The following is a 19,683-nucleotide window of genomic DNA, read 5'->3' on the forward strand; positions in this document are numbered from 1 at the left end:
AATGTTAATAATTAAAAGTCAAATATGGCAAAACGAGTACTTATATGAAAGTTTACGTATTTACATAGCTTCTGACATAATTCAGTTTAAATAAAAGAAATGCATAAACATATGTATAACAAAACCTAACAAAAATATAATGCATAACCACCACACCGTTCATATTATATCGAAAATTTAGTCCGCGTTTCTTATTTCATTAAAATTTAAAATAGTTCTCATTTATATTTTAATAGTCTTCTGTGATAAAAAGTATCCACTTCAAAGCGTTCATAAATTTCAATTCATCCTAATTAAAAAAAAAGCTCGTTGAAATACATTTTTTTTTATGATTTTTGACAATTACCAAGATGGTATGCGTAACGATCGGCTGTATTTATCTACTGAGCAATTATAAAGACGGTTCGTTTAACGTCTCGATACGTACACTCAAGAAGATAGTAAAACAGATGGAAAAACTATAATAACAAAATTATTTTGTATAGTGGCAATATTTTACGCCTAGACGCTCTTATATGTTAACAGGGCAGAATCTAGCCACATTATCTGTGAATCTAAGCGTTTGTTTTTAAAACTGGCAGCCATGACAGAGTTCAATTCGACTTTCAAATTAATTTATTTCTCTTTAATATTTTTAATATTATTTTAAGAAAAAAAGTACCAACCTCAGAGCGAAATAAAATTTGCTCGGTAGAATTTTTTTTTGTCTCTTTTAATGCGTAGATATGCGTATAGAGGTACACACCGATGTACTTACATAAAAAATTGATGGTGGGGGGTAATCGCTCGGGAGACTTTATCTTTAACTATGACGTCATAATGAAGGTTCGTAGATATGTATACCGTGACGTATGCTTCCTATTTTTACATAACAATGTTCCTACCCAAAACATGAAGGTGGGGGGTCGGTAGTATATCTTTGTTATCACTCTAGAGAATTTTTTTTCAACTATACCGCCATGCTGCAGGTATGCGGTCCTTAACTTCCTATTCAGCAGGTATGCGGTCCTTAATTCCTTCCTAATCACGGCTCAGGAATGGAGAGTTAAAAAAAACCTTTAATACGTGAAATATTTCACAGCAAAAACATTAAAAATATACGTGGAAAATTTTAATTGAATTTAAGGCATTTAAACTTAACAAATGGATTCTTAAGCATTAAAGAGTTAACAAAAAGCGGGTAATAAAGTTATGTTTATTTATATTTCAGTAAAAGAAAGCCGAAGCTTTGAGAGTATTTCATGTAAAAGCCTTTCTTCCCGCGTTGCTAAATTAATTTCCTTTTTGTGCTGTTGACACAACCCCAAAGCTTGAAAAACTTAATCCTTTTAACGTCGCTCCAAATAACGTTGTTTGATTGCAAATAAACCTTGTTTACCCCACGAATTCCATTAAGTTGTATTTCCTTTTCTTTAGCCTCACTTTGGTCAATATAGATTTACGCTTGTCATTTGCAGGAAGGTGCTTAGTAAAATACATAAACTTGCTAAGGCATTTATTAAAAAAAATCCAAAGAAATAGCCATATTTCTGTTGACCGATAGCTAAACATGATTGCATTTCCGCATTTTTCAGCATTTTGTGTAAACACGGTATGGTAAAAAAACTTGGGCAAACAAACGTTCACCTTATGAGATAAACTTACTTTGCTTTTTGCCAAAACGGACTATCATATTGCAATTTAGCTTGGGGAGGTTGCCTTTGTTCAATCCTCAAACCAGTGAAAATAGCACAAAAATGAATCATGAAAATCATTCTTAAAAACCCTTGAGATATCCAACGGAAGATCTATTCGCCGAGTTTTAGATATTGGATGTAAAACAATTGTTTGTGAGGTGCCTACTACTGAAATTTTATGATAAATTAAGTGAGGTCAAAAGAACCCAACAAAATATAAACCCTCTTTCAGCAACACAAATTAACTGTATTGTCCCATTTGTACTAACCGCCTTGGGTAAAAAGCAATATAATGTAATTGCGCCAAAAATATTAAATGATGTATTGCCAAATATATGAGACTCAAAATGTAAGCCGAATTTTAAAATAAAAATATTTGCACTTATGAATAATAATAAAGCGAGAGACTTTTTGAAAAATATATGTAGACTAACAAACGTAGTACTTATTTATACATAATTGGTACACATATTATTTATATTCTAAAGTATTACATTACTTTATATTTGTTTTTTATGAAATATTATACTATATTATTTATTTTTTTATTTTATTTATTGTTTTTATTTTATTTTATTCAGGAAACACACAGTACAGTTACAAAGTTTAATATTTTACACAATTAGACTTTATTCTAATGGACCAGTGAAATTTCCATATTATAAAGCAATTATATGTAAGGTTAATTATGAAAGTATGAAAAGAGAAGGAAAAAGAAAAACAGAAATGAAAGTTGTTTAAAAATTAAAATTTAAGTGAAAAAAAGATATTTTAAAGTTTGTAGTTTGTAGTGAGTTATTTACAAATGAAAATAATATTAAAAATGAAGAAAATTTGTAAGAGTAATTAAAAATTAAGAATTGAAATAAAGAATGAAAAACATGCTCAGGTGTAAAAATAAAATAAAATATTAATAACATTTTTTAAAAAAAAAAGGAAAAACATAAATAAACACATATTTATTTTAAGGGATTTAAAGAAACGATGAGAAGAATCTTTAAGTGAAATATAAGACAGTTATAGTAAGAGCAGCAATATATTGATTTTATTTACATATATAATATAAGTATAATATTTATGTTTCAGTAACATGTATTCTTGGCACATATACATACGTTATATTTATATAATATAAAGTATGTATATGTGGGGAAGGTGAGGAAGTTGTTGAATGAATTTTTAATCCATATGGGTCGGAGGGAGTCAGAGAAATTGTTGTCCGATGTAGAAGGACGTAAGCTGGTTTCTTGTTTTACTTGAAATGACTTAGGACTTAGGATATAGAGATTTTGGTATTATTTATGTTTTCTCTGGATATTTATTGTTTATTTTTAAGACTGAAAAAGCACACATAATGATAAAACTGTAATTACTTTTTAATATTATTATAAAATACATAATTTACTACCTTAGAACAGGGAAGCTATCCCTAGTTAGGCAGTTTAGATGAACCAACAGCAAAATATATATATATATATATGTTTACTTTTACTACTTAATAAAATTGTTGTATAAATAATTACTTTTAAAGTGCTGTAATAAATATGTAAAAAAAAAAAAATAAATAAATAAACAATAAGGATTATTAATATTTGATTAGCTAGGCAGTTATTGTTATATGAGTAAAAACTACTTGTACTTTATAAGATAAAAAAATCTCCATCTTTGAACATGTTAGATGGAGACTATCCTAAACAGAGAACGCTCCGTTTTCATTTTCTATTCACTAGTTTTATATAGATGTCATGTTATTAAATATGTATACTTATATTATGCAATAAATATATAAAATAAATAAATGCATCTAGTGACACAAGAAGCAGCTTGTAAACCGAAATTACGATTTTTCAGAGCTCATCAAACTTTAAAAATATTCCGCTTTGAAATTTATGAAAAGTGACATATTGTCCAGGATACTGCAATATCACGTAACCTGTTTTTATCACGAAAATGTTAAACTGAAATAAATTCGTTGTAGCAACTAGCTGTTACTTTTAAATAATTGTTATTTTTAGTATAAACACAGATAGTTTTTCTGATATTCCCGAGGTATTTTAGATTGATTAAAATCGTAAATAAGATATTAACAGAAAGCTTTTTAGATTTCCCTGCCAAAAAAATCAAGATCATGTTTTGCCGTTTTTCAAAAGATTAATTAATAACTCTTTGGATTTTAATTTATTGCAACGGAAAGAAAACATTTTACGGAAGGCGATATGGAAGTCTAGGCATTGACGGAGCTTTTTTTCTCACGTTTTCCATAACATTTAAAAAATAAAATGATTACCTTACTGGGCACAACCCGTGTTGAGGCATTCATTTACATGATTTTATAGTATTACTTATGATGTCTAAAAAATAAAGATAAAATAATACATATTCATACTTAAATCCACACAGATATATGTATATACATAAATTATAGAAGTAGAAGAAGAAAAAAACAAAATTATATTATTAGTACAGCTCACATGCTTAACAACTGTGCAGACATAAGGTCAAGTTACAAGCTACTGTCATCTCCCGGTGGCCCAACATCCGCACAAATGCTAAATATACGAGCATATGACATGTATTCATCGAGACACTGTGTGGACACAAATACAAAACATGAAATGCAAAAATAGTTTTATATTGACAAGTTTACTGCTTTGGTGGGGTGACCATCTCAAGACAGTTCTCGAGACCCAAATCAAGTAATAATTTTCTTACAAACAATTTAAATTGCTCAAGATTTTTATCTACTTTTGTGGCAAACGGTACATTTTTATATATTCTTAGAGCAAGGTATTTTTGACTCCTTTGACCAAATGATGTTGTCATTTTATATGCCATGTATAGCTGTTTTGTTTTAAGACGCGTTTCACAGCTAGTATTTAAAATTTTATTTCCACCTTATGACCTGTGATTGGGTAGATTATGTGGCTACTTAACACACTGTGTAACATTCACCATTCTGCCATCCAGCCAGTCTGCAAGCATTTGAATATACTCAAAACATTGTTTAATTCGTTGTATTTTTTTGTGTTCTCTAGTTTTCTCCATTTGGGAAAAAAAATATACAACTTATGTTAATACCCAATATAAAGATGTGCAAAGTAACTCTTCATGAGCATGACTACCCCCGCATTCTATTAGGGGCTAATAAGAATTAGTTTCGTTAAGTATATTGTGTTTTGCAAATAAAATTAGAAGGAATTAGTAGGAATTGTGATGTAAATCTTCCTGTATTATTTTTCGGGGGGAAATAAAACGTGTATACGGTACGACAAAACAACAGCCATTTAAAAAAAGTTTGTTTTCCGCCTCGTGGTCTAACGGCCAACGATTCCTTATATGGTATTCATAAATGTCATTGTCACACAATTTTTTTTTAAATTTTGGGGTCTTGAATAAATTTTCGCTGTTTCTCGTTCGACTACATTCTGCTTTAATTCGTACGTCACCCAATTCCGGTGCGTTTTTCATCATAATGATTTTGCAAGTTCATTTTGCGTCAGACATGGGTCTACATCTAATCATCATCATCATCATCGTTCCCTTTCCGCACCTAATGGTGCATAGGGCACTGTATTGGTACTACAATCGCAGCGTATCTCGATCATTTTTGTTACATGAAGGTAAGATTATCAGTCTTACGCTTCAGGTACCAGTCCAGGGACTATGAAATATTCTAGTGTGAAAACATCCATTTAAATAAATATTTTACATCAACCATGTCGGGAATCAAATCCGAGACCTCTTGCATTGCAGGCTAACGCGCTGACCATTACACCACGAGGCCGACATTTAATAATGCTTCTAATTCTTCAGCAAACTTTTTTGGTGCGCCAGTGCGTTCTTTACCTTCAACATCAAAATCATTATTTTTAGAGCGTCAAAACTAAGCGTTTTTTTAAAAAATGATGCAGTAAATTCGACATGTTTAACACTAGGCGTCGCCAGAAAACATTTTTTTTTTTTTATATTTCTTATACCAGTTAGTTTAATCAAAAATATTTTTAGAATGTCCAAATGTTTGTAGACAGGCTGGAATTTTTCCCTAGAGAGATATTTAGATCTCAATCTAAACCTTCTAAAAAAATCTCTCTCCGTTGCAAGAAATTTATAACTAAAAAACTCCCTAAATACAACCTGTCTACAAATATTTGGACATACTCAAAACATTATTTATTCAAGTGGTGTTTATTTTTCTTGTTTGCCTACCCCTACGGAGAAACGGCGCGACGGTTTGCTTGATTTTTTGTTTGTTATTGAATTTAGGGGTACCGTGTAAAATATTTATTTTGTTAATTACCTACCGAGGTGAAAAGCAAGGGAGGAGAATAATAATTAAGTTTATGGGATATTTAGGGGTGCATAAATAAATACTTCTATGTTTTAATTGGTTTTAATGATATCATTAGGTAAATATTAATTATTACATCTGTTTTCTAAATTAATTAATTAATTAATTAATTAATTTAATTAATACTACTACTACCACCACTACCATCACACCATTTATCAGTAGGGGACGGCAGAGAGAATAGACCACACACGTCTATCCTGGCATACATTTCTAGCTTTTTCCACATTCATACATCTTATCATACATGCCATTTGTTTCTGCCCGCTTTTGACATGACCAAACTTAAGATTTTGGTTCATCTGATCATGCCACGTCTTTTTTGGTCGTCTTCGTCTTACGCCACCGTACATTCTCGTCATATACACCTGTTTTACCATTTTTTTGTCATCCATTCTTTCTAAATGACCAAACTATTTCAAAGACCCTTTCTTAATCTTGTCAATTAAACCTGACTCAGATTTTCACTTTCGCATGATTTTATCATTATTTGTAACCCTGTCATACATTGAATTCCCATACATTCGTCTAAGAGATCGCATTTCAACCGCGTTTATTGGGTTTTTATTTTTCTTCCACTAGTTCCATGTTTTATTTAGCTTCCACGCATAAGTGTTGGGACTAAAACTGCGTTGTGCACTGCCAGTTTAGCTTCGATTGACATATTTTTATTAGCAATTACTGTGCTCAGTACGCCGTTCATTTTGTTACTTGCATTCATTCTCTTTCAACACCTTTTTCTACGTTTCCATCTCTTAAAATCATACTTCCCAAAATATCCATTTGTTATTTACATTCATTATTAAATCAGTAACCTCACTTCCCCTTTCAAATACCATAACTTTTGACTTACTTTCATTCATCGCCAATTCGCTCTCCAGGCATATATCATACATTCTAGAGACTATTTGTTGCAAATTCTTCTTGCTTCTTGCCCAAATAAATTTGGAACTTTTTTAAACTCATTTTAATGAAAATATAAAACCAATTTATTTTATTTATTCTAAATTACACTCGTTGACATATTCAAGAACTTATAAAGACTTTTGAGGATGTGCCTGTTTAATCCATAATAATTAACAATAAAAAATACATTGTTCGATTGATTAAATCATAATAACATATGATGTAATATAATAATTAAAAAGGAACAACCTAGAAAAATAAACTATAAAATAAAATTTCGAATAAGATAACATAAAATAAAATAATCAGAAACACATATTAAAATATAAATGATGCAAATTAAGTTTCATACATAATCAAATATACAAAATCAAGTGTTATTGAAATCAATACTAAATAATAACAAAAACACACAATTAAAATGATAATTGAGATATGGTTCTGTAAAAACTCACTCTGCAAGAAATTAGAATGATGAATAATATGCCAATTAACAGTGAGTACAAAATTGAATAATACCAACATAAATAATGAAAGAACATAAAAAATATTATGAAGCGGAAGGAAAGCAGGTTAGTAAATTATTCTCAAAGTGCGTGTTTCGGGAATTCTCCCGAAATTAACGCCAAAAATATCATTAAGAAGACACTTTCAACGTCTCGTCTCTCGCCTATTAAAATTGCATGAATTAAAAAATAAACAATATATTGAGTTTGTGAAAATTTTAGCATTTAAAGGATGAATTTCTTCCCCAATAGAAAAATATGTATGGGTTTTTTTGGCAATTTTAAGTTAATAAGGGTTTATGAAATACAGTCGAATAAAAAAAATGTTTTACTTAGTTGCATAAAAAATATTTTTAAATTTAGAATTTAGAATTCCCGTGAAAACGATCCATTGCATTGACCACGCCTCTGATACGTCACGATTCGTGTAAATTTTGAACTTCGTTTGTGACCGTTCATATTGGAATAGAATATCGTCACAAGTCTTGACGTTACAATTATCAAGGCCAAACATGTCGCGTTTTTATAGCGACCAATATTTTGATGATTATATTTATACAAAGTGTTAAATAGCAATTTTCCAATAATGAGTGTATAAATAATACTTACAAAATGACTAAATGTTGCATTGAAGAGAGCGCGCCAATAGGAATGTCCATAATTCTGTTGTACGCCAGATTTCTGCAACAAAATACATAATTTGATTAGCTGTAATGAAATCAAAATAGTAACAAACAAACAAAACTGAAAACATATAAAGCTCAGGTAGTTAGATGCAATCATCACTTAAAATAAATAAAAGACGAATGACGTTGGTAAATTTTTTAGAAAGTTAATTTTTAAGTTTTTGAAATATTGGGCTTTACTTATAAACCTGATAATAAATTACAAAAATTTTCGTTCTTTTAAAAAACATGCACTAGAGAAAAAAAATAAACGTAGAGCCGCCATTTGTTGGATGCTGTAATAAAAAATTACCGGTATTACAGTTTGCGTGGTTTGACAGCTAAAATCGATATTTGTTAATTGCGAACAACTTAGGTATCAAATAATAAACTGATGTAATATCTGCGTACTATAGTGTTTTTCTGCGAAGGTTAGCAATGTAGTTATATTAAGATATTATGTGTTTCTATATAAAGGCACAGTGAACATAATAAAAGTGAAATTAAAATGAATCTCTTGGGTTTCAATGTTTTTTTTAGTGAAATTGTTATCACGTCGCTTATTGGCACGTCGATAGATATTTGTGATTGAGCTACAGTAATCAGAGATACGAGTGAAATAAAGGATATCGCGCGATGTAGCAGATCAAGATGACGATACTAGAGGGACTGTGTGGGCAGAATGAGCTGTGACAGACTTTCGTGGGCTGCAGCTAATGAAATTCCATCTAGACAACGTTCGCCTGGAAGACCACCCAGGAGATTGAGCAACAGTTGGACATCATCATCTCAGGAGAACAACCAGTAACACAGATCTTAAGATCTCTTAAAATATGAAAAAGAAGTTAAATTACATACTTAAAAACACAGTTTCGCAATTTTTTATACAAAAAAAAATATTTATCAAATATGTCAAAGCACCATGAGACAGAGAAGCACAATAACAGACAAAATACACACACAATATTATTTTCACAATTTTATACATAATTTTAAAGCCATTGTTATAAAAAGATTCTGGTTTTATTTTAAGCCATGAGATTCTTAAGGCAATCACAAGGAAAATATTTTTTAGTAACCTGATTAATATATTAAAATATTTGAGAACTGACAGCTTTATTCAAAAAGCATAAACCCAATTTATTCTTGTTTCCAAACTTTATTATTACTAACAATTATAAGATTAATACATTTGTATTTATTTTGGAATTTATATTGTGATATTGTGGAGGACATCACCAAGTTGACAGGGCCGAACACCACTTTGGCCCGCAACGTGTAATCCGATGCAACGTCAGCTTGGACAAGTTATTAATCGTCGTGCCCCGAAAGAATATGTGCATTTCATCTGGGCATTTCGTCTCGCCCATCCACCAGCTCCTCGCCAGTGTTTGCTATTGTAAATTCCTTATGTACAAAATTGTAAGGATGTAATTCGTAGGTATCTACTCAATAAATAACTTTATTTGTAATCCATTTTTCTCATTTAACCTCAAATCAATTTACGCGCACCCATCCATACAATATACATAAAAATAAATAAATCACCGCATTGAATTTACGCCACATACGACCATATAAATTCCATCAGTACTTATACACGGTTTTTCAGGGCGAGCCCGCCAAATTTTATAGGAACATTCCTAATGGTAAGCTTTAAAAAAATCCTAACAATTTTTTTCCAAAAAGTCATTTTCAAAAAGAAAATGATTTTTTTTATAATCTCAAAATGGAGTAAATCTTTAATTTCTCGGATAAGCATCCCTTCCAAAAACCTCTACCCTTCCTTAACAAAAAAAAATTGCGATAAAATCGTATTTGACCAACGAAGCGATACACACCAGACGCGGACAAGGGAAGCGGCTGGGTAGGAGAGGGGTAGGGGTTTATGCAGGGACTGCTTGTTCGAGAAATTAAGGATTTACTACATTTTGACATTACAATTATTTCTGTTTTTCTGTATTACTGTTCAAAAAAAAATTATTAGGGTTTTTTAAAAGCTTACCACGAGGAATGTTCCTCTGAAGTTTCGCAGTCTGGCCTCGAAAAACTTATTTTGGCTTATTTTGGTTTAGTTTATATTTACACCTGATGATGGGTTATTCTGAATACCCAAAACTAGTCTTAATCGAAATATAATAAAAAATAATAATGAACGTGTAAGTGGTTTGAAATATAAAGTATTTTCAAAAATGTTTTGAGTATGTTCTCAAACGTTACGTTTGTAGACAGGCTGGATTCCCCCCCTAGGGAGTTATTCAGATCGTAATTTTTTGCAACAGAGATAAAAAACATTTTTGAGAAGGTTTAGATGAACATTTAATTAACTTTTTAGGGAGAAAATCCAGCCTGTCTACAAACATTTAGAGGTTCTAAAAACATTATTGATTAGACTTACTGGTATAAGCAGTGTAAAAATTTGAAAACTGTTTTCAGGCGTTGCCTAGTAGAATTTGGTTAGCCGAATTAAGCTCGCCCATATAATAAAGGTTTCAGCTCTTTTACTTTAAAAAAATCCACAGTTGGAAGAGTTGAAGAAATGTGGATGCTTAAAAAAAGGCATAATGGTGAATGTTACACAGTGTGTAAAGCGGCTGCTGAAATCAGCCAATGATAAGCCAAGACTTTCATATCCCTTCTCAAAAATGTTTTTCATCCCTGTTGCAACAAATTTCAAAAACATCGTTTTATGTATTCCATATTTAAAAAAAAAATTGTAAAACAAACTCTTTCTACGAAGAACATTTTGCACCGTTAGATAGGTAAAGCAACGTTATATAAATGGATTTTGTAAAAGATTATACACCTACTTTATTTTTAATTTTTCTTCGGTTGAAAAAAAAGCTTTATAGTTCTTTATCACAAAAACTAGAAAATCATAAACAAATTCTAAAAATTTAAAATATTGCCCACTTAAAAAAAAAAATTGTTATAAAAAAAGTAAAATAAAGGCTTTTTTTAGATTAACAAATTACAACAGGGATAGAGAATACCTTAAGCAAGGGAATATGGAAGTCAAGGCATTTACAGGGCTTATGACCTGTCATTGGCTGGTTTAAGTAGCCACTTTACACACTGTGTAACATTCACCATAAATAAACTGCTCTCACCTAAAATTCAAAAAAATCACATTTGTCGTTTTACGATCCCGACGAATTTATGACAAACTTGTACGTCAATACATTATTATTTAAAAAATACATTAAAATATAACGTTTAGTCAGGTTTCAAAATGAAATTATCAATTACTATTATTATTATGGATAACTTATATAGCGCCATTATCGTAACAAAATACCTCAAGGGCGCTTTACATAGTGATTCTATTGTTAAATTAATTTAATTGAAGCTTTTAAATTTGTAATTTAATTAAAACAATTTATTTTGTTGTCACGTGCTGCGGATTTATTCAAATGATTTAGAGAACAAGTGGGTTTTAAGTTTTTTCTGAAACATCACTTCACTTTCACAGCCTCGCACCTCTGCTGGGAGAGCATTCCATGCCATAGGGCCTGCGACCGCAAATGCGCGTTCACTAAATTTAGTGCGCTGTTTGCGTAGAGGTATAATAACTTCTCCTCTCGCCGTAGACGCAGCTGATCTAAGCGTGAGACGCCTGTCAGCTAGTTCATCTGGAACGCATAGTTCCCTTAGATATTCCGGAGCAGAGTTGTGCAGTGACTTATACATAAGCCAACAGAGTTTGTATTCGACCCCTGTGGAAAACGTAGCCAGTGTAGTTCCCGAAGTAGTGGAGTGATATGACTAAACTTAGAGATTCCGAAAATAAGTCTCGCTGCAGCATTCAATACTAAATATTGTTACTGTAGCAAGGGGAAAGAATCGAGAGAAAGAAACATAACAACATAGCACTTTTAATACCCTGTCATCGCTCTAATTTTTTTGCCTCCTCTTTCACAGTAGTAGCCGCTCGATTGTGGAATAATCTACCCACTAATGTTAGAGACGCCCTTTCTATATTTACATTTAAGTCAAGATTGAAATGTCACTATCAAAATATTTAAATTGTTCCTTTATCCTTCTTCTTTCCTTCTCATCCCCTCTCCTCTCTTCATAGTATAGTGTTATTTTTTTTAATATTCATATTTATTTTTGTTAATCTTTGCTTTTAATTTTTGTATAAAATTGTAAGATTCAATATGTCCATGTATTTATAATTTTCTCAAACTGAACGGTTTGGGTAGGTAGGAAGAAATTGCCTTAAGGCAATATGCCCGCCCTTATATGTATATTTATTGTATATGTATATAAAGTGTCAAATAAACAAATAAAATAAATAAACATAATTATGCTAGCTTAAATGCAACCCGCAAAATTGAATCGGTAATTTATCTGTAGATTAAATAATAATTTCACGGTAAATTGAGTTGTAATGAAAAACCGAAGAATTTATAATCCGATTTGGTTTTGGTTCTCGAAGTGATTTATGGAAAAATGGAAATTATAGGGCGAGGGAATGAAGCAGAAGTTGTGCAATAAAAGAGTAAAATATCTTATGTAATTGGAGAAGAAAAATACCATCAAGAGAGAATGTTTTGAGTTTGTCCAAATTTTTGTAGACAAGTAACGGATTTGACCCCCTAAGGAGGTGTTAATATCAACATATTACAACATTTTGAATTGAAGGGATGTAGATGTTCAAATATGGGCAGAATGGTGAATGTTACACAGTGTGTAGAGTGGCCACTTAAACCAGCCATTGACAGGTCACAAGCCCTGTAGATGCCTGGACTTCTATATTACCTTCTCCGCTTATGTCTAGATTAAATAGAGTCTAGAAGAAATAGGATAAGATTCGTTAGTTAAGTATACCTTGATAAACAAGTTTGTGTAGCTTTAAAACCGGATGGTAGAAAACACAAAAATAATTGGTTAAAAACAGAGTCTATTTTTAATTTTTACAATTTGCAAGCGTTGTTGGAATGCGGGGCTTTTCATTACTAATTTAAATACTGTTACAGGCACAAACTTTAAAAAATTATCAAGGTTAGTTCGACAAGAGACAGTTATTTACGATCAAAAGTTTTATCGCGACAACAAAACACCGTTTTTATCTTAATATTATTATAAATAATTAATATAAAAAGAGGCACTTTTGTGAAAATCATCTCAAGGGCGCTGTGCAGTAAGTATCCCAACATGCCTTGCAGCTTTAATCCCGTCAAAACAGTTGTTCCAAAAAATGAAGGTGCTGGATATGAGACAACTGTACAAAAAAAGAAGCACTTACACACTTCTGGTCGAACACTAAGGAGAGGTCTCAGCAAAATGTCCGTACGAGATTTCCCAGAGCACGAAAAACCCGTACGACTTTTGTTCAGAGACATCTCTCATTCATCGCACTGAAAGTGTTCAATATTTTGAAAGAGCGTATTAAGCTCTCAAAGACAAAAACAATTTTCAAGCGAGGAGTTAAGGGATAGATTTTTTTTAGTAGGAGGGATTTGAGTGCAAAACTCCTTGACGATTTTCCAAATGTTTGAGATTACTGTTTACTATATTTATGTGCCATATATATGTTTTTTTAATTTTTTTTTTGTGTTTCTGATCCTATATTTATGGTAATATACTCATGTGTCTGTGTCAACTAATTGCTCGTCCCATCTCAACACAGGATTTTTAGTCTCATGGAGTTGGGACTTGTGTCTCAAATAATGTGCAATAAACTAATGTATGTAAATAAAAAAAAATAATAAAAAAATGATAATAATACAAAGCGCATGAAGGGTTGAGATTCGAGTTTCTAGTTTCCAATGACAGTGAATTTTTTTTTTGTTTTTTTTTGCACTACAACACAGGCCATGAGGCCTAATTACAGTAGTGAATTACATCATAGAACACCCAGGCTTGAAAGAAAAAAGATTTATTTTTTTGTGTTCTCACCGGGAATCGAACCCGGAATCTTCCGTATGTGAGTCAAGCGTCTTGACCACTACACCACGGATAATTTAATAACAGATACAAGACAGGAGCTATATTACACCACGTCTTGCAGCTACAGAGCGCATGGATGTTATGACATTGAGCCTCCATAACCATAATTGTAAAATTAACTTTTTGGTTTTTTTGATTTATTTATTTGTTCATTTTTTTCCATTATAAACAAAGATTAATAAAAAAAACAAAATGACCTCACTAGGGTTACTCATGCCGAAGACATGTAACAATATACGTATATTTTTATTTTTACATGTGAGAATAAACAAAGAAGACTTAAGATACAGAGATAATTAACAAAATGTATTTAACACTACGTATTTAAGTTTATGTTGAATTTCTTTGCACCTATAGTATTTATATTATAAAACGCACAATAAAAGAAGAAAAATAAAATATAAACTAAACATTTGCGGAGCAGTTGATTCAATATTGGTTTGGGCGAATGAGACAATCGATTTTACTTCTACCCAGCTGCACTTTTAATTTTTTATAGCCTTTTTGAACATTTTCTCATTTTCAATTGTTTTAATAGACAGTGGAAGAAGGTTATATTTTTTTAAAATGGTTTACAAATAAGAGCTAGACTACAACACGTCCTTAAGCTACAGAGCGCAAGGACGATTTGGATGAGGAAGTTCAGTAATTTAAAAATGAAAAAAATGTTCAAATTAAATATATTAATAATTAAACTAAGCCAAAATTAAAAAAAAATAATGTTTTGTATTATGGGCTTCGATTATTTTTTGAAGTTTCGTATTTATAAAATTACTGCGCGTGTGACGTCTCAAGTTCTCTTCCGCTTCTTTTCGGTCGGTTCTGCAGATTAGTTCGTTAAATTACCGTAAACCGGAAATCTATCACAACTCTCTTATCATATGAACTAGTGACGTCGTTCGAAGTAGTTTGTTTTCATTAAAATATACTTTTTTTTCCGCACATTTTCAAAACACTATGTCGTACAATTTAATGCTCTAAGAAAACATTTTTGTATCCAATTTCCCGTAGGGCTGAAGTTCCGCATTGTAGTAATCACGATTTTCGAGTGTAAAATAATTTGATAATTCATGACATTTACTTGCGGAAGCCAGATTACCAAATAGAGACCACGGACTAATGGAGTTTTAGAAACCTAACAATGATGTAAATATAAAACAAGCATTGAGCAGAATTAAAAGTTAGTAAATTGTTCACCATAAAAAGTAAACCAAAAAACAACTAAATTATTAATAAAGCAAACAAAAGTTGTGTCTTTTGTTCTCCAAATTTAAAAATAAGCACGAAAAGATAAACACAATGGTTAAAGTCATACGTCATTCGAATGAAAATTTTCCGTTCTACTAGGTGTTGTGTTTATTTTTACTTTACATATATTACTTTATTTTATTACAAACTTTCAAAATGGAATGTCTAGTAGACAAAAATAAGCATTTAATCGAGGGAATAAAGGAAAAACGAATAAGGAGTACAAGGATAATACGTAAGTGACTAATTTGTTGTATTTTTTTTGTGTCCTTTTGTATGTGTTAACATAAGTGGTAATCGTTTTTTTTCCAAATGTAGAGAGAACGAGAGGACAAAACCAAAAAAATATTACGACAAAATAGTTAATAATGTATTTTCATTCATTATTTTACAACAAATTAATCAACAAAGTATTTTTCTTCATTATTTTACAACGAATTAGTCAATAATGTATATTTTTTCATTATTTTACAACAAAGTCGTCAAAAATATATTCTCATTCACTACTTTACGACAAATTAGTAAAAAATTCATAGCATCTTCTCGTACAATTCGTAAATATTGCGAGCATCTTTGAAAATGCTTACTTTCGTCAGCTTGACATTCCACTTTGAAGGCTTGTAATCGAATAAAAATAATATTTGTAATGAGAGAGCAAACTTAATATCTTGTAGAGTAGAAAATATTATTTGAAATGACGTTCAACCTTTTCCATTTTGTTGTACTTTTGGTGCTAAATTTTAAATAAAAAAACAGCAACACAGCGTAAGTTAACATCTAAATACATAAATCAAAACATACGAGGTCTGTTCAAAAAGTATCGCAAATTTTAAATTTCCGCGGGTTACGTTTATTCGATTTTCGATTTTTTGTGGCGTTATATTGGCCTTCATGTCTGTTACTTATGCCGACGGCCGACAAGATCGGCTATTTAGAATATTAAGTTATTTTTTGACAGCTGCTTTGCTTGCACGTGTTTTGGTTCGTCTTCGATTTTTGCCAATTCCAAAAAATGTATCGGAGCATCTATATCAAATTTTGTGTGAAAAACAAAATAATTCCAAATGTTGACTGAGGCAAATAATGAAGCTACCTTGGACTGAAGCAACGTTTATCGTCGGTACAAAAGATTCTCAGAGGCCCGAGAAGATGTCAACGACAAAGAGCGTGCCGGACGCCCGAGCACGTCAACAACAGACAAAAACATCGATAAAATGAAGAAAATAGTATTGGCCAATCGTTGAACTACCGTTAAAGAAGTTGCTGAGGACCTAAACATATCGTTTGACTCGTGTCATTCGATTTTGCAAGAAACAGTATCGTAAACACATTGCTCAGGAGCTGTTGGATTCTGTCAGCGAAGATCCAAATTCGCTCCAGAGGGTCATAACTGGTGACAAATCATAGGTTTACGGTTATGACGTAGAAATCAAAGCACAATCATCCCAATGGAAGGTGCCGCACGAGCCAAGACCGATAAAAGCGCCCCAAGTTTGGTTAAATGTAAAGGTTTTGCTTACAGTTTTCTTCAATTGAAGGGGCGTGGCGAATTACGAGTTCTTGCCACAGGGAAGAACGGTCAATAAAAAAATATTACGTTTTGTAAGAAACAATCCACCAAAAACGCCCGGATTTGTGGAAGAACGAAAATTGGCTTTCGCACCATGATAACGCCCCTGCTGACACATCGTTGCTTTTGGGCGAATTTTCGGCCAAAAACAACACAGTAATAATGCCGCAGCCACCATATTCTCCAGATCTGGATCCCTGTGACTTTTTCTTGTTCCCAAAACTGAAGAGGCCCATAAAAGGACGACGCTACGCTACAATTGAGGATATAAAGACGGCATCAAAGGAGGAGCTGAACAAGATCATAAAAAATTATTTTTTGAAGTGCTTCGAGGATTGGAAAAAACGTTGGCATAAGTGTATAATATCTGGTGGGGATTACTTTGAAGGAGACAAAATAGATATTCATGAACAAATTAATAATTTTAAAAAAAACACAAAATTTGCGATACTTTTTGAACAGACTACGTACATACATTAGTTATTTCAATACCCGTTAGTGAGATTTTTCTAAAAAACACAATTTTTATTTTTATCAAATCAGAATCCTTTTATTTGGCTTGATTAGAGTTTAATGAATGCATATTAATTACAAAAAGTTTTTTTCGTGCTAAGCTTCTCATACTCACAGGACTTCAAGTTTCTCGACATATTTTAGTGATTCGGTTGGAAACTGCGTGAGTCCGTTCCTCTGCAACCACAGGCTCCTCAGAGACGATACGCGCCGGAAGGCCAGCTCGCTTACTTGACTGATGGAGTTGCGAGCCAGGTTTCTGACACCAAATAAATATTTAAGTTACAAAATCATTATCATCATTTACTTTTCCGAACTTTACCCGGTGGGCATAAAGCACTGCATCGGGACATAAAATGCAGCTTATTACGATCACCCGTTCCGTGAAAGTAAGGCGATTGGTCTTACGCTTCAGGTGCTAGTCCAGGGACATTGAAAGCTTCCACCACATACCCGGATTCGTTTTAATTCTTAATGTTTTTCTTGGGATTCACTCATACAAGCAAGCTTTTTTTTTATAATCAAATTCAGTAAGGAAAAGCGCTAACAAATATTTACATTCACAACTTTTAATGTCCTTTTCACTGTCGCTCTAAAACCCCTCTCCTCGTCTACAAGGTAGGGACAAGGGGAAGTATAAATAAAGGAAATAACTAAATCCATCACCCTGTTCAAACCCCTTTATGTCAACAGTGATTGGAAACGTTATTATCTACTTCCTGGAGCACCAGAACGGAGCACCCCAGGTGATACTCAAGGCCAGTCACCGGTAGCGTACGCAAAAGTAGCAGACTTACCCAAAGACTACTGGTTGCAAACTAACTTTTGCCACCACTCATACCTACTCAAACTGTAATTATTAAAGATTTTCACCTTATCAAGCGAAAGCAATAAAGTAGAAGAATAGTCCAGGTAGTGTGAAATATTGCAAAACCAGCATATAAAAAAAAAAAATCATGTCTACTTCTTTCGTCACAACAGTTGTTCCAATACATGAAGGTGCTGGATATGAGATGACTGGTCAAACAATAAGGAGAGGTCTCAGCAAAATGTCGGTACGAGGTTTTCCTAGAGCATGAATTATGTCATACCCAAAACCCGTACGACTTTTGCACAGAGACATCTCTCATTTATCGCACCGAGAGTGTTTAATATTTTGGAAGAGCTTATTGAGCTCTCAAAGACAAAAACTATTTTCAAGAAAGTAGTTAAGGTCTGGATATTCCTTAGTGGGGGGGATTTGAGTAGGAAACTCCTTTTTTGTTTGAGTCTACTGTTTACCATATTGATGTGCCAAAAACAGGGTGTTATTTAAACCCTGTCACATCCGAAACCACGATGATCAGTATCGGCAAGAAAACATATAAGCATATTTAAAAAATATATTTAGAACAAAGAAATTTAAAAAAAAATATTAAAAAAAACAAATGGTTGCTTACTTCTGCAGGGGGGAAGTGAGGGGAACGCGGCGCAGTATCAGACTCCCCCCTTCCCCTCCTCGTTTCACCCCTGTAAAAGTAAGCAACCATTTGCTTTTTTAGATATTTTTTTTTAAATTTTATTCGTTGTAAAAAAATATTTTAATGTGCCAATATGTCTTCTTGCTCATATAGATCATCGTGGTTTTGGATGTGACAGGGTATTAATGCACACCCCGTAAATAAACGTATTTTAAAAAATATATTTTTTATGTTTCTGATCCTATATTTGTGGTGATATACTCATGTGTCTGTGTCAACTGATTGCTAGTCCCATCTCAACACAAGATTTTTAGTCCCATGGAGTTGGGACTTATGTCTCAAATAATGTACAATAAACTTATGTATGTAAATAAATAAATAAATAAATGAATTGAACCCAATACCTCAATAATGGTAGGTGAATACGCCAAACACTGCACTACGAGGCGGACTTCAATCGATTTTAATTTTCAGGATTTTTACCCCAGAGTAGCTATTGAGTAAAAAACACTTGTCCAGGATTCTGGTTTTATTTCACACACAGAACTGTATTTTTCATTCGACCGGACACAGACAAAAAACAAAATACCGGAGAATTTTTTGAAAAGGAGCCACCTGATTTTACCTCCTAGATTGATATCAATGTATTACAACGGAGATGAAGTACATTTCAAAGAAGAAAATTTACAAGTCTAGGTATTTACAGGCTCATTACCTGTTGTTGGCTGGTTTAAGTGACCATATCTCCTGAATGTTAAAGAAGACATTAATTTTCGAGAAACATAATTACATACTAATTTATGTTTCTTTGGATGCGGTCCAGAGATTATAAAATG

The 19,683-nt window shown here is 32.2% G+C and overlaps 1 protein-coding gene across 1 annotated transcript in view; it reads right to left on the bottom strand.

Moving 5' to 3' along the window:
• LOC148282343 (thyrotropin receptor-like) overlaps positions 1-19,683 on the bottom strand; it is a 103,551-nt gene that overhangs the window by 40,902 nt on the left and 42,966 nt on the right. Inside the window, exon 3 of the mRNA XM_088225281.1 lies at positions 8,046-8,117. Coding sequence (XP_088081407.1) covers positions 8,046-8,095 — 50 coding nt within the window. The 5' untranslated portion in view covers positions 8,096-8,117. The remainder of the gene's footprint in view (positions 1-8,045; positions 8,118-19,683) is intronic.

Source organism: Micrasema longulum, unplaced genomic scaffold (assembly GCF_059751315.1).
Source record: "Micrasema longulum isolate JH-2025_06_02 unplaced genomic scaffold, ASM5975131v1 h1tg000340l, whole genome shotgun sequence".
Classification (NCBI taxonomy): Eukaryota; Metazoa; Arthropoda; class Insecta; order Trichoptera; family Brachycentridae; genus Micrasema; species Micrasema longulum.